This window comes from Pantherophis guttatus, chromosome 1, assembly GCF_059756535.1.
Source record: "Pantherophis guttatus breed Tessera chromosome 1, ASM5975653v1, whole genome shotgun sequence".
Lineage (NCBI taxonomy): Eukaryota > Metazoa > Chordata > Lepidosauria > Squamata > Colubridae > Pantherophis > Pantherophis guttatus.
The window spans coordinates 291,486,414-291,507,041 of record NC_142063.1 but is presented as its reverse complement, the minus strand read 5'-3'; the positions used below and the strand labels follow the sequence as shown (position 1 = coordinate 291,507,041).

At 38.3% G+C, this 20,628-nt stretch overlaps 2 protein-coding genes across 11 annotated transcripts in view; one reads left to right on the top strand and one right to left on the bottom strand.

Moving 5' to 3' along the window:
- Window positions 1-9,209, top strand: part of ALK (ALK receptor tyrosine kinase) — a 641,419-nt gene extending 632,210 nt beyond the window's left edge. The window contains exons 26-29 of the mRNA XM_087883123.1: window positions 2,819-2,920; window positions 3,254-3,388; window positions 4,580-4,670; window positions 6,376-9,209. Of these exons, the coding sequence (XP_087739249.1) occupies window positions 2,819-2,920; window positions 3,254-3,388; window positions 4,580-4,670; window positions 6,376-7,047 (1,000 nt within the window). The 3' untranslated portion in view covers window positions 7,048-9,209. The remainder of the gene's footprint in view (window positions 1-2,818; window positions 2,921-3,253; window positions 3,389-4,579; window positions 4,671-6,375) is intronic.
- Window positions 9,210-13,679: 4,470 nt separating this feature from the next.
- The window catches only part of CLIP4 (CAP-Gly domain containing linker protein family member 4), a 47,751-nt gene continuing 40,802 nt past the window's right edge, over window positions 13,680-20,628 (bottom strand). For 9 of the 10 annotated variants that reach the window (XM_034427979.3, XM_087883122.1, XM_034427975.2 and 6 more), the window contains exons 15-16: window positions 19,147-19,219; window positions 13,680-18,055 (exon numbers count right to left, since the gene is read on the bottom strand). In XM_034427979.3, coding sequence (XP_034283870.2) covers window positions 17,734-18,055; window positions 19,147-19,219 — 395 coding nt within the window. In that variant the 3' untranslated portion in view covers window positions 13,680-17,733. Of the gene's footprint in view, window positions 18,056-19,142; window positions 19,220-20,628 lie in introns of those variants that run through there. The other variant, XM_060692455.2, reaches the window with a different exon arrangement.

The window sequence follows — 20,628 nt, the reverse complement described above, 5'->3', positions numbered from 1 at the left end:
TGATAATGTACTGTTACTGTCCTCACAGTGCCCTCTAACGTCATCCTGGAGAATTACTTCACCACATATTTCTGTACAGTATTGATTCTGGCAACAAACCAAAAGCTTGGACTATTTATAAGCAGGGTTGGATAAGGGGATTTTCTTGACATTTTGCAGGCTTCCCTTTGAGAATGCATTCTTTGTAGTAAATGTGCAAGACATAAAAGAAGTGAATTGTTTGGATTATACATTCCAGGACAATAGCAATAGCACTTAGACTTATATACCGCTTTATGGTGCTTTACAGCCCTCTCTAAGCAGGTTTTACAGAGTCATCATATTGCCCCCAACAATCTAGGTCCTCATTTTACCTACCTCAGAAGGCTGGAAGGCTGAGTCAACCTTGAGCCTGCTGGGATTTCAACTGCCAAATTGCAGGCAGCCGGTAATCAGCAGATGTGGCTTGCAGTACTGCACTCTAACCACTGTGCCACCAAGACTCTGTGGCTTATGGGCATATTGAATGTCAAGCAACGAAAATGAATCTACAGTTCCTATTATTATTTTTGGCAGAAATGGCAAAACCCATAGCCCCAATGCAGTTGGAGAATTCCAGCTTCAGGAGGCTGGTTTATAAAGCCATATCACTTATAATACCTGCATAAAACACCATGGCAAATCAGCTCAAGTTGCAAATGAGATAACCACATTTCTGCCTATCCTTTGTCAGATGAGGCCAAAGCAAGGGCAGTTTTGTCAAAAGACCCCCAAAAGACAAGTACAAGATGGCAGGAGCCATAATCGAAGCTACTGTCCTGTGAAAATAAAGAAAAATTAAGGAACCCAGTTCCAGACTAAAGTATTCATGTAAGGGGACACAGCTTTGTCCAGCCTTGAATGGCACTGTATGTTAGAGTGGGTGAAGCCAGGAAGAAAACTAAATTTGCTTTGATTCTTCTGAATTAAAACTGAATTAAAACTATATATGGTTAATATCATGATTCTCCAATTACAGTATGTATTTACATATTTACCAGATAGGGAGACAAATTTTCTCCAAGATGTAAATTAATGGGAGACCTTGTATTTTTTTTTTAATTTGATTTATATGCCGCTCTTCTCCGGAGACTCAGGGCGGCTTACAATGCGTTAAGCAATAGCCTTCATACTTTTGTAGATTTTCACAAAGTCATCTTATTGCCCCCACAAACTGGGTCCTCAATTTACCTACCTTAGAAAGGATGGAAGGCTGAGTCAACCTTGAGCCTGGCAAGATTCGAACTTACTAATTGCAGACAGCTGGAGTTAAATTACAATGCATTAGTCTGCTGAGCTATCCAGGCTCAGTATTCTCTGATTGAGAATACTAAAAGCTAAAATAATATTTATTTTGGAAACCAAGGTTTGCTAGAGAAGTGCAGATGGCCACGGGCCTTCTACTAGGAAGGAGATCATTTTGAAGAAGAGCAGGAAGCTTACGTCTTGCTTGGAAGGGCTGGGGAGTTTCAATTCTTTGTAACCCTAATTGGGGTTTCTCCCTTTTCCTTTTCTGTTGCATTATTCCATGCTTTGCTTCTGTCCAGTTTTTTTTTTAACTCTTCTTTGCCCTTTTCATTCAGTCACCACTTTACTTTCTCTCTCTTTCTCTTTTATTCTCAACTTTTGCCATTTTTACTGGAAGAAAGGAGGTCAGTCTGTGTGTTTCATGTGTAGGTTGCGTTGTGTGATTTTTATGTGAATAGTGCACTTGTCTCTGAGAAGGAAGGGCACAACAGAAAATTCACTGGCTTGCAAATGGAGTACATTGTTTTACAGACTGTTCAATTCATTAATAATTAATTAATGCAATATTATTTGGGTGGAATGTGTTCCATACAAACATTTGTTTATTTATTGGGTAGGCAATTTCCAGCAATGGATTCATGTAGAGTTGACATATCTAGATGGACAAAGTAGGAAAAGCATTGGACAGCATTTTGCTTTTCGGTCTCTTATTTCTTATTTATAGGGATCTCCTGAGATCTAAGGCCATCTTCCTTTTGGGTAAATGCCTTAAAATGTCCTCCTCTTCTATATTTTATAAATTTCTAGGCCAAATTCTAAGACTTGTATTTTATAGTTTACCTGAAAGAATAAAGATTCCAACCCTCCTTCTCCACTTACTATTCTGTCAAACGCCGGGGAAATCAGGAGATTCAGGCAGTTCAAATGAGTGTAAAGATTTATTGCAAGCTTAAATTCTCTACAAGAATCTGAGCTACTAACAGTCAAGGGAAATGAGCAGAATTAAGAAAGCATTCAAGGTGGGCTGGGCTTAGATCTCTTTTGGGGGCGTGCAGGGACTATGACTGATGACGCATTTGACTTCTCCCTCGGGCTAAGCCTGGTTGTCTCCTCCATATTCCTGATTAAGGTCTACCTCTACTCCCAAAGTCTCAATTTGCTCTGTGGGAGAAAGCATTGAACTCGCACATGACAGAAATGCCCCCCTGGCCTTCTGAAAGCAGGTACATCTCTGAAATTCTCACCTGATCCCACATTGCAATTTATAATCACAATTTGGTTCCTCGTACTCAAATTGTTGCCATCGAAGAATGGAACTATTGCTTCAAGCAGATTTAAGGATGTAATTATATATAACAAATCAATGCCATTTCCCTTGTTTAGAAAAGTAAAAGATGGATATTCCCCTTTTTTCTTATAAAAGGGAGAATTTGTTTCAGAAAGAAAAAAGTCTCATGGCTGCCATCAGCAGAGCTCTCAGAGCCACCCACTTCAATCAACTGCTGAAGGAGCCAATACTTAACTCTTGTTAATATTCTTGCCTCGACTGCAGAGCCAGCTACTACAGAAAAGGAGGGTGTGCAATGCTGCCTGTCAAATGGATGCCACCTGAAGCCTTCATGGAAGGGATATTTACATCCAAAACAGATACCTGGTAGGCTTGCTCAGAATTTTTTTTCCGTTTGGCAAGCCAACAGCGGCTCGGGGGTTTAAAATATCCCTGCCCACATTTTTTTTTGTGCGATAGAAGCCGAAAAGTTCTTTATGCATGCCTTTTTCTTCTGCCAAATAATGTAGCTTGTCAAACAGGTGCCACAGTTCCTTGACACACTATAGAACCAAGTTAGATCCAAAGCCACTGACAGAGAATAGTTAGAAAGCATGCAACCTAAAGGACTTTGCAAGAATTTTCCTACTTGTTTAGATAATTTTGCTCAGATTTCTGCAAATAAAGCTGTGATTTTCTTTCTTGCTTTTCTGTGTCCAGGTCATTTGGAGTGTTGCTGTGGGAAATATTCTCGCTTGGATATATGCCCTATCCCAGCAAAAGTAACCAGGAGGTCTTGGAATTTGTCACAAGTGGAGGAAGGATGGATCCACCCAAAAACTGCCCTGGCCCTGTGTATGAAAATTTACGTGCTCCATAAGTGCATGCCAAAGATTAAATAGCTTTAGTTTCTGATTTTTTTTCTGGCTATGTGTATATAGTCAGTCAGACCCATATGCTGGACATCTGTCAGATAAAACAAGCAATGTTAAAAGCAAAGGGCTGTGATGTAGATCAGGGGTCTCCAACCTTGGCAACTTTAAGACTTGTGGACTTCAACTAGCAGAATTCTGGGAGTTGAAGTCCACAAGTCTTAAAGTTGCCAAGGTTGGAGACCCTTGATATAGAGAACTTTTTCCATGGTACTAAGCATTCAGAGAGCATTGAAAATAAGCTGTTTAGGGAGTTTCTTATTGTAGAAATTTGTGGTAATTCTGCATTGCTTGAGTTCTCCCAAACTTAAAATGCTATTTTTGTCTCAGAATCAGCATCTGTAATAACAGATTCATTATTCAATAGGACACAGGATGGCTGTTCTTGCTTGGTTTTTGATGAATAGTCCCAGCCTAATCAATAGATACTCTGTTATTCAAAGTTCTTATTCTCTAGTATTAATTAAATACCTTTTATTGTAAATAATGTAGATTTAATTTATTTAATTACAGATAACTGAATAGATGTATAAATAAGTTCATGCTTCTAAGAAATTGATAATCAAAGATTCCACATTTTTTGCTTATATAAATAGATGTTAGAGACCTAGTTTGTGTAGCGATTAAGTGTCAGCCTAGAAACCAGGAGATTGTGAGTTCTAGTCCAACTTTTGGTACAAAGCTAGGTGGGTGACCTTGGCCCATTCATTTTCTAAGAAAATGGCAACGGCAAGCTATTTCTGAAAATCTTGCCAGAAAATGTCAGCAATTGACCCAGGCAATTGCCAGAAGTCAGCAGTGACTCAAAGCCACGCACACACACACACACACGTTATTTGGGCAATATCCCAAAATATAGCTTAGTCCAGATTAAGCATATAGTTTTAGCCCAGTTTTAGCCAAGCAATGGCTGAATGCCATTCTATTGTTATCATTCAAATTGCAGCTATGATGCTAGTTGACAAGGATCAAAAATTCACTTTTGAATGGTAATATAAAAAAATGTCATTATGATACTGTTTCCTCTTATGCTGTGACAAACTGAATGTCAACCTAAATCTGTCCTTTAGTGCCATTTTCTTGTGGACTTCATTTTCTTCTACTACTGTTGTAGATATCGAATAATGACCCAATGCTGGCAACACCAGCCAGAAGACAGGCCAGACTTTGCCATTGTTCTGGAGAGGATTGAATACTGCACCCAGGTAAGCATTGCTCTCAGGCTCCATCACTGTTCGTAAACATGGTGCAGGAAAAGACAAAAGGGAAACATGCCAAGCGTACCGAATATAGTATACTGATAATGTCTTTTTCTCAACTTTCTGGGCTCGTAGCCCTCCCTTAGCAAGGCAAATGGGGAATGCAAACAATTATTGAAAGAATAGTTCAACCATCTCACAACCACATAAAGAATAGACCATCCATATCTAAAAGGGATGGTTAGCTTTGATAGATACTTGTCTATGGCCTTTATTGTCCTTCTTAAATAGACCATATTTGCACAGATCTGTAAGTCTTCAGCACACCTGGAGTTAATTGTATTTGGTTTCCCTAAACTAGAGTGATGTTTTTTGGCTGCTAGTATAGGCACAACTTGAAGTAATTGTACTAGAAAAGGCTACATTCTAGAAATATACTTCAGGTTCACATATACATCATTTTCACATCCCACATCGTTTTCTCTTACATGTTTAATACACCCAAAATGGGTAAAGGTTTTAAAAAACAGAACCCAACATAATCAGTGTAGTTATATCCCCAGCATATGTTCCAAAGACAGTCTTATCTTCTTTTGTATTTGGTGGTCCTCATGGCACTGCAAATCAGAAGTACAGGGAAGAGTCTGTCTCTTAAATGCCATATTTCTTCCACCCAATCCTAATACTGTAAATGTGAAAAACGTTTTGTTTTGTTTTAATCAGTTCCTATTGTTTCAATATTCCATTAAATAAAATATGCTGTTTAGCAGTGGGGTTGATTAACCACAGTGAGCTTGTGCACACTTCAAAAATTATTTGAAAAAAGTTCTTTGGATCATGCATCTTCTTAAGAGAAGAGCAGGCTTTCTCTGCTCTTCCTTTGTTGTTGTTGTTGTTATTGTTGCTGTTGTTAGTCGCGAAGTCATGTTCAACCCATGGCGACCTCATTGACAATGTTTCTCCAGGCCTTCCTGTCTCTATCATCCTCTGGAGTCCATTTAAGCTCAAGCCGACTGCTTCAATGACTCCATCTAGCCACCTCATTCTCTGTCATCCCCTTCTTCTTTTGCCCTCAATTGTTCCCAGCATTAGGCTCTTCTCCAGTGAGTCCTTCTCATTAGGTAGCCAAAGAATTTGAATTTCATCTTCAGGATCTGGCCTTCTAAAGAGCAGTCAGGATTGATCTCCTCTAGGACTGACCGGTTTGATCGCCTTGCAGTCCAAGGGACTCGCAGGAGTCTTCTCCAGCACCATCGTTCAAAGGCCTCAATTCTTTGGCACTCAGCCTTCCTTATGGTCCAACTTTCACAGCCATACATTGCAACTGGAAAAACCATAACCTTGTCTATACGCACTTTTGTTGGCAGGTGATGTTTCTGCTTTTTAGTAGCAGTAGCTCTTCTTAAAGCAATTTAACTAGTTTCATGAGCATAGGAAAAAGGTGCTGGTGTCTTAAGGAATCCACTCATAAATGTGACTTCCACACCGAAGACATGGAATCCATACATTTTTTTTACTCATGTGAAAGAATAGTTTATCAGTGTTATTTTCTGCCTGGCATATTTATTGTGTAATTGTGAATTTTAATATTGTTAGGAAAATGAGGGAGAGAATACCTCTGTTTATGAACAAAAATATATTATTCCACTACTGTTTTAGTCATAACTAGAAGATAAATACATGTTGAACTACTGTCTCTCCTTCCCTATAGGATCCTGATGTCATCAATACGGTTCTGCCTGTGGAGTATGGTCCATGCATTGAAGAAGAAGAAAAGGTTCCTGTGCGTCCTGAAGATCCTGAAGCAATTCCTCCTCTGTTAGTGTTGCCGCAGCGAGAGAAAAAGGGTGCTGAGCAGCTCCTGCCTTCCGCGTCCTCTCTCCCTTTCGTCATTCCAGCAGGCAAAGCTCTCATGAAAGCAGCTGCTGTTGAGCCAATTACCCAGGCTAACATCCAGACTGCCCTAGAAGGGGGACATGTCAACATGGCATACACTCAATCAATTCCTGCAACAGAGCTCCACAAAACCCGGGGATCCAGAAACAAGCCTACCAACCTCTGGAACCCAACATATGGCTCTTGGTTTTCAGAGAAGCCAGTTGTCAAAAAGACTTCTCAGCTGGAAAAAGAGGCAACAGAGCAGGAAGATTCAAGGCATGAAGGCAGCTGTACTTTGGGGCCCAGCATAATGGCTGGAAGGCTGCCAAGCTCCTCCCTTCTTCTAGAACCATCTTCACTTACAGCCAGTGTTAAGGAAGTGCCTCTCTTCAGGCTTCGCCATTTTCCTTGTGGCAATGTTAACTATGGATACCAACAGCAAGGCCTTCCCTTGGAAACCTCAGCCCCACCTCTGTGCCAGCAGTTACGAGGACCTTCACCTTAGGAACCAGCTCAATCAACCTCTAATCTTCTTGACTTTCTTCCCATGTGACTCGTGAGCCTTGGCACAAACTTCAGTGTCAACCATATAGCAAGCACGAGAACAGAACAAAATTCCCTTCTGTTATGTGCCAATCTGCTCTGAAGTGCCATCACCCCTGAAGCTTGTTTTTTTTTTAAATCTCTTAATAAGTTTCAATTTATCAGTGCTCCTTTATATACACACCTACACAATCATACCTTTAAAAACACATAATTCTCTGAGATAATAGTCACTATTACAAGCAAGGCCCTGCCCTCAATTGCATATATCACTTGCATGGTTGTTTGCTATGGCCTTTCCTGTGTGCTGCTTCCTCTTAGTTGTTTATATGCCATTTCAAAACTCGCTGGCCAAGTGTTTAATGTTTAGGGATTTTCTATACTGCCAAACAATATTTTGGATGTCCTCATGATTTCAGAGAAGGTAGGGAAATGTCGTCCTGTCAAAGGCAAAGTCACATAACATGGACTCTGAAAGAGCTCATACTCAAATAGCATCATAGCTACCACATGCATGCAAAACTATGGAGACCTAGCAACAGAATAGCTAAATGTGTCAATGTCACTCCTTTTATTCTAAGGTGGAAATTGCAGAAAGTCAAAGAACACGACCAAATGAAATGGATTACCTTGGCAAGGCAGTAAAAACGCTCTCCTTTCCCCATCTATTGTGATTGTTGGTTGGCAACTGTTGAGCAGTTAAATCTAACACTTATCTTTCAGCATGTATTCATGTCATTGATGGATCTGCCAAAATGTGGCAGATGAGCAAAGGATTATCAAGATAGTAAAGGCCAGATTGCATACTACTGAAACTCTCATTATGTCACTGTCATTATATCATTGCTGAGGGCAAAGCTTGGCAATCAGAGGAAGAGAGTCCTTTGGTATGAATATCAATTCTTCCAGGGTGTGAAGATACTAATTATTATAATATGCGTAGTAGTCTAGGAACCAAGCCAAAAGCTTTTATAGAACAAGAATTTAGGAGAAAGGGATGTTAAAAAATCCTCACTGCCCATTTTTCAAAGCATATATAACCGTGATGGCGAACCTATAGCACACGTGCATGAGGTGGCATGCAGAGCCATCTTTCTGGGCACATGAACTGTCACCCAACTCACCTGCAGCTGCGCATGCGCGCGCACCCCAGCTGGTGTTCGGGCCTCCGGTGTGCTTGCACGCCATTCAGGAGACCCAGCTGATCTTCAGAGCTCTGCTGTGCATGTGTGCGCATTTGCACATGTACATGAGAGTACTTCGGCGCAGTGCATGCATGTGTAAATGGCGTTCATGTGCATGCATTGCAGGTGTGAAAACCAGACACTTGAACAGATGGTGCAATTGCGTGCACAGCGCATGGGCACACAAAATCTGTGTGCATGCACAGATGGTGCGATTGCATGTGCAGCGCATGGGGGAGCCACATGAAAGTCATGCACATTTGCATATGGTGTGGTTGCGGGCACAGCGCAAGGGGGCCTGCACAAAAGCCATGTGCTTGTGCAGATAGTGTGGTTGCACACGCAGCTCACAGGGGACGCACATGAAATCTGTGCGCATGCGCAGATGGTGTTGCAAACGCAGTGCATGGGGGAGGAGCTGTGCATCAGTGCGGATAGCACGTGCGCACAAAGTGCACAAAGCAGGTACCTGTTTGGCACTCGGTGAGTAAAAGGTTCACCACCACTGATATACAATATAATATATACATATACTGATAAATTAGGACTTAAAACAACAATTATATTAAAATTCAGCAAGCCGTAGAGCCACAAGCCAACATGCTTGTTAAAAACAACCATTAATTTGACTTGAATTGAAAAGGTTTATTAAAATATCTTACTTTGTGATTAGTTGCCAAAATTGCACCTACACAGTAATACCTACTGGGTGAAAAAATTAAAGAGATGGTGATGCCTGTGATATGAGAATATTGATACAAAAGAAGATATTAGCATTGTTCCAAGCAAGTAAACTAGCACATTGAACCAAAGTTGCTACTCAGGTGTGCAACTTTCAACCAATTTTCTAGCTTAAGTGAAAAATAGTATATTATGTGGTACTAATAGTATCTTACGCTGACCCAACCTTTGCATCACTGTAAAGATAAATGAAGACCAATTTGTGCCTCCTGTCTTTGTTTTAAGATCCTAATAAACGCAGCTATAGTTCTGTGCAATTTGCATTGCATAAGATCATTAATTTCATTAGGCCTTATATGCAAATGAAGATGAGCGATCTTCCTCAATGAAAGCAAATGTTATTGACTGTCAGTGGCTCTTGGCTTGCTGTAATAACAGTCAATAGAAATTGCTCTGTAAATTAGGCAAATAGAACATTTATGAACCCATCCCAGTGAAAGAATATCATGGTCCTGCCAGGAAATAACCAAGAACCTTAAAATATGAAGTGAGGCTGGCTTTCTCTCTGCTCTGAACAACCATTTATTATCACTTTTACATAGGCAGCCCCATGTTCTGTAGTTGAGTCAGGGAGCTTAAATTAGTAAGTATGTGGGTTTCCTGCTTGACATTTCTACTTGCATACAGCAAAAATCACATTCTTTGTGAGAATTGTTCCTTATGCTGATAAGACCAGCAATTACCAAACCAATCAACAGTTACGTTCCGTCCTGCCTTCACAAGAGGGGAACAACCGGGCCCCCTTAATTGCAAGAGTATGAGAAACTGGACAAGAGATTTTACCATACAGTAATTGCTTCTACATAACAGTATCATCTGAAAGAAAGAAATTTACTGGAATAAGTATGAAGCTTCTCTCTTGAAAGTTTGGGCAAGAAACAGTTAATCCAAGGAACACGTTTTTCAAATCCAGTAGTATGTTAAATTGCAAGGAAATTTAAGGTTGCAACAGAAGGATTCTAGCAAGTACCTTACTTTCAAATAAGATGCTTATAGATAAGAAATTATGGTGGCAAAATTGTTACCTATTTTCTCACGCGCTTATTGTTTAAGAAGCAGTTTGCTCTCGTGAATATGGGACAGAAGGTACCAGATGATCATTTTGGTTTATGCTAATTTTATCACTGTGGTTTGTGTTTGATTCAGTTCAGGATAATTAAAAGCAGAGTTCTGGATTCTGTAAAATACAGAATACAATACTAAAGCAGGTTGTGATGTTGCAGTGACTATACCAAACCTCATGTCATAGCTTATTTGTGTACATTATGTAGCTGTGTGTGTGCTGTACCCTTGTTTTGCATCTTCCATTAGCCAAGGACAGCACTGGCCAAGAATTTCTCTGGAATGTTAATTATAGTTTTAATATATGCCAGAATTCATAAAAAGCTCCACAAACCAGTAGCCATTCTTACCTTCTCAGCAAAAGGCCCTCAGTGGTGTGTAATTTTGCACCCTTGAAAATCATTGTACTGAGTTGTGGTTGCTTAAGATTATTGTGTATAAGATGGTAAGCCATATAATTCTTTAAAGCAGGGCTGTCAAACTTCTGGCCCATGGGCCGGATGCATCACACGCTGGCCATACCTATGCCCATTTTAATGAAGGGGGGGGATCTTGATACATCACATGACGCCTCTGTGACGATGTGAGTTTGACACCCCTGTTCTAAAGAAATAAATTTATCTTGATGCTTGCAAAACTTACAAACCTCATTATGAAGAGAATCTTGAGTCTTTCCACAGCAGTTATTTATCGAGGACAAGCCTGTTAAGTATCTAGCACAAGTGCATCATCAAGCATTTAAGTTACACTACAGAATAACATAAAACGCTATGCCAGGGACAGCAAACAGACCAAAACTGAAGCTGTCAGACCATCACAAATACATGGGAATCATGCTAATCTATAAAGGAGTGTGTTCCCCAAGAATAACCCCCACCTGGGCAGAAGTCACTTTCAATAATTTATATGGTCAACGTGGCAAGTTTAGGGAAGAGCTGAAGGAATATATCACACAATTTGCCTTTTAGCTGATCAGCGATGCAAATCTCTTTCTGAGGCATGAGCTCTGAAGCTATATGGAAAACATACATTCATGCTTCCCTACCTTGAAGTCTTACAGGGAAAAGCAATGAGCAAAAAATGAATGTGGTTGATGCAAAGTCTTGAAGTTTATTCACACACTATAGTTGCACTGCAGCAGAAGAGAAGCACCACACAGAGAGAGAGAGAGGAGTTCCCCCATAATTACAGTTGGGAGAAAAGTATACAGTTATAGGAAAATCAATGAAGCAGAGGCAAGGAGAAACTACCGTTTTCCCCATAATAAGACATCCCCTGATAATAAGCCCGATCGGGCTTTTGAGCGTGTGGCAATAAGGCCAAGCACTTATTTCAGGGTTCAAAAAAATATAAGACAGGATCTTATTTTCAGGGAAACACGATAGGATTCCTAATCTACTGTATTTATGGTATGAGTCAGTTCTCCAACTATTCTCCTTCAACATCTGTCTTGATGGCTGCCTCCAAAACATTGTCAATTTCTTTGCCTTGAGTAATAAACTTAATTAAATGGTACTAGAACACCATCGGAAGGCTCCTTCTTTCGGAACTATCCTATATGAGCAGGATAAAATGAATTACAGATCAACTGCTGATTTATCATAATACAGCCAGTCAACCTCCTAGTTTTTATCCTATGTGAGCCCGGAGTAAAATTAAGATAGAATTGGAATTTGCTTTGTTTTGCAATATAGCAACTTTAAAAATAATAATAGGTGTACAGCAAACTTGGTGAGCACTGTGAGAAGTGTCTGGCTCAGTGGAACCCCAGTATCACACTAGAAAGGCCAACCTTGAACTGTAGCTTCCATTCATTTGTAAGTTTATTAGCTTTGAACAACATATTAGGAGAACAAGAAGTTAAATATGGTAGAATGGGGTCATGTTCGTGGGTAAGACTAATAGAAGGTATGCTCCTAGATCCACAGCTATACCACATTTGTACAGCCCTTTTTCAGGTTCTGAGATTCAGGAAGAGTATTCTCTTTGTGGGAAAGGGAGTGGAATTCTAACAAAGATGCAGGGGATGCTTCAAAAAAGGATGGTACATTCAAATAGAACACCTTTTTTCTCCATTTTGTCTGGAATGACACTGCTGTAGGTATAACTTTTACATTCCGTCTCTCCTCTGGTATTAGATGCATGAGAAGTCAGATAGAAAGCATATTGCAAAACTTGGCCTGTTTTTCATGGGATGTACTCTTGAAGTGGACATACATAGAAGTGCCGCAACACACAACAGAACATACAGAAAATGTTTTTATTTCCTTTCATTCTGAATCTACAAATTTAGGCCAGGGGAATGGAGTTTTGCTGGGCTCATTCTGCAGTGCACAATAGCTGCTGTTCTTTTAAGAATTTTCTTTCAGAAAGAATAAGTACTACCATTTCAAAGGCCTTTTGCAGTTACACCTGGATGTCTCAACCCTCTGTGCCTCAGTCTGTACTAGAGCTTTGTCATTAGGAATGTGATTCATGTTTGTACAGAAGCTTGTGCAACATTACTCATAAACCAAGGGCCTATGCATTTCAGGGATCCTTCTCAAAAATCAAATACTAATATATGGTCATTACATATTTTCTATTGTATTTGTATTGTAATCTAGTGTAGTGAACCTAAAGGCATGAAAATAAAATGACTGTAAAGGAAGGCATGTGTTCAATGGTGTATTATCTTCACAACTCAAAAATTACTGTTACTGGAATATGAAATACATTTGGTCAGTATATAAAAGTCACGCAAAGGTTAAATACCTAACAATAATGCTAACAAGGAATGAAAATTTGAATAGAAAGTTTGCTATTAAGAAATGCTAAATTGATTGAACTAGATTAGCAGTAATTCAGGCTATGAGGGCCAGAGGTTACAATCTGTGCTGGTTAGAGGGGAGCTATTCATTTTAAATGAGAGCCAGTTTGGTATAGCGGTGAAGGAATCGAGTTAGAAACTGGGAGAGTGCGAGTTTTAGTTCCACCTTAGGCACAACAGGTGACTTTGGGCCAGTTGTTTTCTAAGCCCTAGGAAGGAGGCAATGGCAAATCACTTTTGAAAAAACTTGCCAGAAAACTGCAGGGAGTTGTCCAGGCAATCTCCAAGAATCAGGAGAAGAAACAAAATCATTTAAATAGGACTGGACAACTGTTCTAAATACACTACGTAAAAAAACTTGCAAAACCTTTAGTTTTTATTTAGGCTTACTAGAATAATGGACAGACAAAATCATTACCATTCTTTCGTTGCGGTATTATTTCTTGGTGATTATACTTGGCTGTCATAGTAGATCCATTTTCCCTTCTAAGCTGCACTTATGATTAACATGATTCCAACAGAACTGAAGTTACAAAGGCATTGTGGGTGATTATTTGAATGATTAAAAAAAACCACTAACTCTCCAAAGGGAAAAAGTGGTCACTTGTGTTTAGCCAAATATCACACCAGGGTATTTTTTTGTTGTTGTTGAAATGTGATCAGTTACATTTTTGACAGTTGCTGAAATATTTTGATCAAGTGTACTTTTATGTATTACAATCAGTGACCTGAATTATCAATGTTTTACGACCTTACTTTACAAATATTCTGTTTGGCATCAAAAGTAATTACAATCTAGAAAGTAAAATTACATTTTAATGTCATTCATTCATTTATACAGTATATTTCCACACAATGCCCCAAAGGCAGCTTAGTCTTACACGTTTCAATTTTATACTTACTTTCAACAATTGGAATTATTGCTGATACAGTGTAAAACATGAACATCTAAAGCAGCTCCACGCTACTTATGATTAGAGAGTTTGCTCTAGAAATTAAGATGCTGGACTAGGAGCAGGGAAACCTGAGTCTTTATCCTGATTTAAGCATGGAAGTTGACTGGACAGCCTTGGACCATTCACTTTCTCTAAGCCCTTGGAAGTAATGTTAAAACACTTCCAAAAATATTGCCTAGACCAGTGGTTCTCGACTTGTGGTTTACAGAACCCTGGGGAGTCACGATGTCATCACAGCTTGATATTCTTCAAGCAAGGCTTGAAGAAATGTTATGATTTAAATATTAAGTTTTGGGGGTCCTTGACCATGGTCCATGGCCACAAAAGGTATTTTGTGGGGATCCATGATGAAGAAAAGATTGAGAACCACTGGCCTAGATTGCATGTACTTGCAACTGTAGTTGCCAGGAGTCAAGAGTAAGTTGAAAGCAAGCAAGCAAAAAATAATAATACATGGCTTCAAGAAACACTCAAAATATCTAAGGGATTCCACAAAACTCCAGTTTGAGAGTTTCTGATGTAACAGGCTCTATTTTTCTGAAATTATATATCAATCAAACTGAATTATGAAATCTTCAATCCTGGATTGAATTATCAGGGGTAAACCCAATGGAAATAAGTAGGCATTGTTAGTCTTCTGAAATTCTTTCTGCATGGCTTACCAATCATTTTCAGAAGTATCATAGTGGCAACATTTAACTTTGTGGTTATGATTCAGTCTCAGTTTTTAGCATGCATTTTATTAATTTAATTTAGCTTCCTAGTACACCCACACTGATTTGATATTAGTTGGCAAATAAGAAACTATACTTAATCTAATTCGGATCAAACAAGTAATAACAAAGTTACCACTTCAGAGTTGAGTCAAGTTATAAGCCAAGGAAAGTAATATATTATATTATAAAGCCATGGTTTCTGATTTTATCTGATGAAACCATAAACTAGCTGCTACAATCCATTGAGTATACATACCAGGGCTGTTTATATGCTTTGAAAATAATTTGGAAAAAATGCTTAAGGTCTGGCACAGGCACAAGCTCAAGCCTTTTCTACTATTCATTAATGCAAGTCAACTTTTCCAGGGTTCTGCGTAAGTCTGGAAAAAAAGTTGCAGTTGTTCGTTAAAATCTGAAATACTTTTTTCAAATTATTGCCCCAAAGTGTTCATTTCTAGTACAAGGTATGTATACTTGCATAGACATTTTTGTGTAATAAGTTTGTCTGAAAATATATGGTGCAATCTTATACTAAACCGGGAATAAGTTACACTAAACTCAGCAGGGTTTGTTATTATGTAGAAAATTGCACTCATTAACATTCTGTGAAACTGAATAATATGATTGAAGCAAACTATTATTACAATCACCAGAGTAACGATAATAATTGAGGGATATAAATGTAACAAATGACAATGATAATCTGTAAATACTGCAAAAATACACTAATAATTGATTACAGAACTGTTGCACCAAAAAGTATCAATACATTTTTACTCTTTAATTATATTAAGCATTTCCCTGGAGGCTTCATTAGTCAAACACGAAGAGGGTGAAAGAGAAATATAATGCAAAAGATACAGTATACAGTACAAGGAATATATAACACTTTTATGTTCAATATCAAGGTATCTATGGACCAATTAAATTATTAACAAGGTTTTTTCATTGAGTGGGGTGCTCAATGAGAACTTTGGAACGTGGAACTTTGAGAGCATGTTTTGGGCAATATTATAAAATAGATGCGACCATGGGACTGGTCATGATGAAGACTTTACCTGAAGGCAAATGAAGCCTTCAACTATGCTGGATCTCTGTGGAGCCCAAAGGCACTGTTGGAAATACAGATAATGTATGAGGCTGGTGTTTTGTGGCACGTTAGATTGCCATTTATTGTGCTTGACTAAAAGAATCTTTGAATTCAAGTGGGGTGAATTGCCTAATGAGCACCAAGGAGCATATCAGTGATTACATTGTTACTCTCGAGTTTCTTTTGAGATTTCAGGTTTTACAGACATAAATGGAATTTTCAAACATCTGCTTTATTTTGTATTACTGGTGGCAGCACCACTTTTAGAATCATAAGGCAGCTGCTTCTTTTCCTAGGCTTTATGATTAATATAGTAACTTGTTTCACACACTGGACATGTACAACTCTTGAACCTCAAAAAGCATATGAGCTCCATGAGCTTTGAAAAGGATTTAGCTGATTAGAAGAGAGGAGCTTTGCACACACTCCCATGTACACTATACACTTCTTTCAAAGGTTTTGCACAACCATGCTTAGTAACAACCCTTTCTATCAATATAAATAACAAAATAAAGTTTAACTATTAAGAAAGCTAATTTTGGATTAGGAAATAGCAAGCATCAAGGTGCAACTTCATCCTTAAATTCATTAACTACTTTTTGCATGATCTTACAACTAAAAATAAGCTTATAGCCATATTATGTAACTATTCTCCTTAGTCAAAAGTATTCATTAACGAGAGTAACAGTGTTGCTAGATCATGAGAAATATAGATTAGGAAAATTTCTTCTAGCAAAGCTGAAAAAACCATTTTATCATTAAACATTTTATGCAGAGTAAATAAATCTTGCCAAAAGTCCTTAATGATGCTTTAAATTGTTGCGGTTTTAAGTGCAGTTTGACAAGATACTTCATTTAGAAGAAATAAACCATTTGCTGGTTTCTTTGGCTTTTCATTTATATATATAATACTTTTTAAAAATGTATTTTGGATGCAGGTAGCAAACTATAGGTTTGCACATAATTTTTCGGCATCCATGTTGGCTTCTATTGGCCTGCAAGCTAAGTACTCAACTTCTGTTCAGCTGAACTCTCCTTTGGCTTGATGTATTGGCTGTGAAACAGCCTAGCGCCTGCAACAGTCAAAGAAACACATGAAAATACAGCAAAACAGCCACAGAGTTTCTGCAATTTCAGTTCTCAAAAGGCAATCATGATCAAATCATCCTGGAGAGTTGAAGATGAGAATGATATCACACACCAAGTGACTTTGTTCTCACCTGCCATAGGAAGAAGGTGCATGTTTTCTGAAGCAGGAGGGGTTGTACATCCAAGCACATATTTCTCCAGGATCTTAACACTTATTGATCTCCTAGCCTCTTCTGGATACAGCGCTTGGGACACGTATAACTGGTGCAATGCTACAGGCTACAGTCTCAACTTACCAAATGGCTTATCCAAATGATCATAGAAAATACTTCAGGAGAAATAAAAGTGCACATTAAATGTCCCAAAGGCTTTTTTTTTTAAAGTGCTTCTGGCATACTTTTTTTTTTTAAGTGTCTGCGCGCGCACACAGTTTAAAAGTGCTTTTGCTGGAAACCTGAAAATATCCATTTTTGTAGCTTTCATGTCATGTCAAATAAGCAAATTCTACTTTTCAGGGGTTTTTTCAACTGATCATTTTGTGCTTTCAGGGAACTGTCTAAAGCTAACAGCTTCCCAGAGTTCTTTCTCCGTCGCTTTTCTACCTTACTGTTTTTTTCTAGAGAAAGAATTTTAAACAGTTATTTAACAAACTGTATGATCTCTTGATGCATTATAGCTTCACTAAAATACAGGATGAAAAGCTCATTTTGAAGAGACAAAGCCTGTCAAAATGGAGTTAGTTCGAATAATGGTTATTATTGGAGTAACAGAGCAGCTCAAATCCAAGATGTTTCTAATACAAGAAGTATTCAAGCAAGAAATGTTTTACAGTGAAAGCTACTAAGATCTCATTCTTCAGTCACTGCACACTTCCAAACTGTGAACATCTTAGAGCCATGAAGCTTTAGGATGTTAGGTAAAGACAGGGTTCCATGCAGGTAAAAGTCAGGTTTTCCTCATCTGTTTTTGTGAGAGCCTCATCTTAACTGAAACGATGTTCTTCAACAGATGTCATCAACAAGTTTCATTCCATTAATCCCACGATAAGTTACTCGACTTGGACGCACCAAGACTCCATATTTTGGCTTGCAAGTGAAATATCGCTTTTCACCCACAGAGCCATCATTCTTGCCCTTGGCACTCCGAAGTTCCAAGCCAAGCCAAATGCCTGGAGCAAAATTGGTGGGCCCAATGTAGCGAATTGTGCCCATCTCACTGGAGCTGGTCAGGAGGACCTGAGAGCCTTCATGTAATTTCACTGGGGCGTCTGTGCTTGTAGTAGTAGTGTTGCTCCAACTACGACGCAAAGAAGAATTTTTTGATCTGGACAGAGAAAAAGAGGCAACAACATTTATTTCTAATTGAAAATTTTTAAAAAAGTAAAATAAAAAATACAACATTGCACAGCAAAAGGGAATCGGCCTCCAACGTATCAAATTAAGCCCAAAGACCTCTTTCTACTAATTGATTCTAATTCAATTTCCAAAGCAAAACATGTATCCATTTGACTTATTCTTTGATCAGTTTACTATATTTCTATTCTATCAGTGTTATGCAAGAAGAAAAATTTTAAATAATCTTCTTCATTCACATTAAACTGAAAGTCAACAAGATTTTATAGCCCTTTCCTCTAAATCAGTAGTTCTCAACCTTCCTAATGCTGTGACCCTTTAATACAGTTCCTCATGTTGTGGTGACCCCCAACCATAAAATTATTCCTAAAACCATCAAAAATAGGTGTTTTCCGATGGTCTTAGGCGACCCCTGTGAAAGGGTCGTTCGACCCCCAAAGGGGTCCCGACCCACAGGTTGAGAACCACTGCTCTAAATGATCTTATTAGCTGTGAAAGAGCTAAATATGCCAAAATTCTGTATAAGAAGGAAAAAAAACATGGCTTTCCTGTTGCAATCCCAATAGCTTATCAGTTTGTCATGTGACAAATACACTCCCTATATTTTAAAAACAAGAATGTTAAAATCAAGCAAGTATTTAATGTTACTTCCAGTGCAGTCTAAGCAAGATTCCAATAAAAAGCAATGCAAAGTATGGAAGATGAGAGAGGGTAGCATTTAAAAAATGTTAGTCATTTAGTCTAGCATGAGCTGACAGGAATGTGGCAATATAGACCTAGATTTTTTACAATCTTGAGTTATTCACTTCAGAATAGATTACTGCTTGTTTTTAACAACTATCAACCACTGCTGCATGACAATTCATAGATATGCAGAACATCATTGGCATTGTTTTTCTTACAGACATTCAGAAATAGATATGGGATTTGCATGCATATACCAAAATGATTCCTTACTCATGAAGATTCATGCCTCCTCAGATAAAAGGGGATTTTAAATCTTCTAACCTCAGAAAATTAGGAATATATACATTATGTTCTTTCTTCTATAAAGTCACTTACTTGACAAAGAAATTTCTCCTGTTTATCTCTTTTTGTGAAGCTGCAGAGGTTGTGCTAAAACTTCGTTGGAAACCTGAATGAAAAAAAAGCAGAATAAGCTTTTAATTGAACATGCAATACATTTCTATGGTGATCTTGTAACTATGAATCTTCAAGTATTTTGGATGATGAGAAAAAACTGGGGTCAGCAGAAAAAGCCAATGAGGAAGGCTATACAAAAAGCCAATGAAGATCTATAAACAAAGAAAGTATACCGAGAACGGAAAACAGGATGGGTCACAAGAAGCTAATTGATAAATAGCTCTAGCAGTAGACAGGATGTTGAAGAAGCTAGCGCTCAGAATAAATTGAGGTTGTCAAAAGATACTAAAGAAATCAAAATGGTTTATTAAGATAAACTCAAAATAATAGGGGGAAAAGAAGTATGCTAACTGCTTGATAAACACAGCAAAATCTAACAAATAACAAAGGAAATCTACTCTGAATCTTTTTTTATCATTCCATGGAGAGGAAGCTTCAACATGGTCATGGAATATTCTCCATTAATATGTTTAAATCTCCAGATTAGCTGCTTCCTCTGGGGTAATGAAAGAACTCGCCACCAATGTGGTCAAGTGTTTATCTGTAAGTAATACTGGGGAACTGGTAAAGCGTCAGTTAACTAGAAGAGAACTAAATCTCCATCTACCAAAAGGAGAAAAAAGAGGAACCAGGGAACTACAACCTGGCCAGTCTGACACTTAAGCCTCGGAAGAGACAGAACAAATTGTAAAGGTTTGCACCTTGAAAATAATGCACTAAGAAGCAGGTGTTAGTATGGACTTGTCAAGAACAAGCCCAATCACCTTTTGATGTAGTAACTTCTTTAATACTTTGTAATTATAAAGATGTAATTACAGCAAAGATTTTTATAAAATCCCCTCTCCCGTGATATTTTGATTAACGTTGGCCACAGTTGGTCAACTGTGGGCTGGTTAGCATCACAATTATATGACAAGACAGTTGGCTCAAAAGTGCACTTATCAATGAATCATATCAAGATGAAGAAAGGTATCAATTGAAGTGCTGCACAAACTGGAAAGAGCTATTATGTCCCACGATGTGTGTTAGTCAAACTTCACCTTATGCAATCTATCTAATTCTGAGAACTCTAAAAAGGATTCATAGAAAAATTCAGAGGAGAACAATGAAGATGATGTAGGGATAGAAATTAAGAAACTAGGTTAACTTAATCCTGAGAAGACTGAAGCAGGATATGATAGCATTCTTTAAAATAGGTGAAAATATGTCAAAGCAAAAGAATTGTTCTCCATTCAGGTTCCAAGTATAAGACATGGATTCATGAATTTGAGATGCAAGAAGGCAGATTCCAATTTAATGCTAAAGGGAAAATGAGAGCAATTCAAAAATGGAGCTAATTTGCAGAAGTGAAGTCTCAATTGCTCAGTGTATTAAAATGGAAACTAGACAGCCATCTTTCAC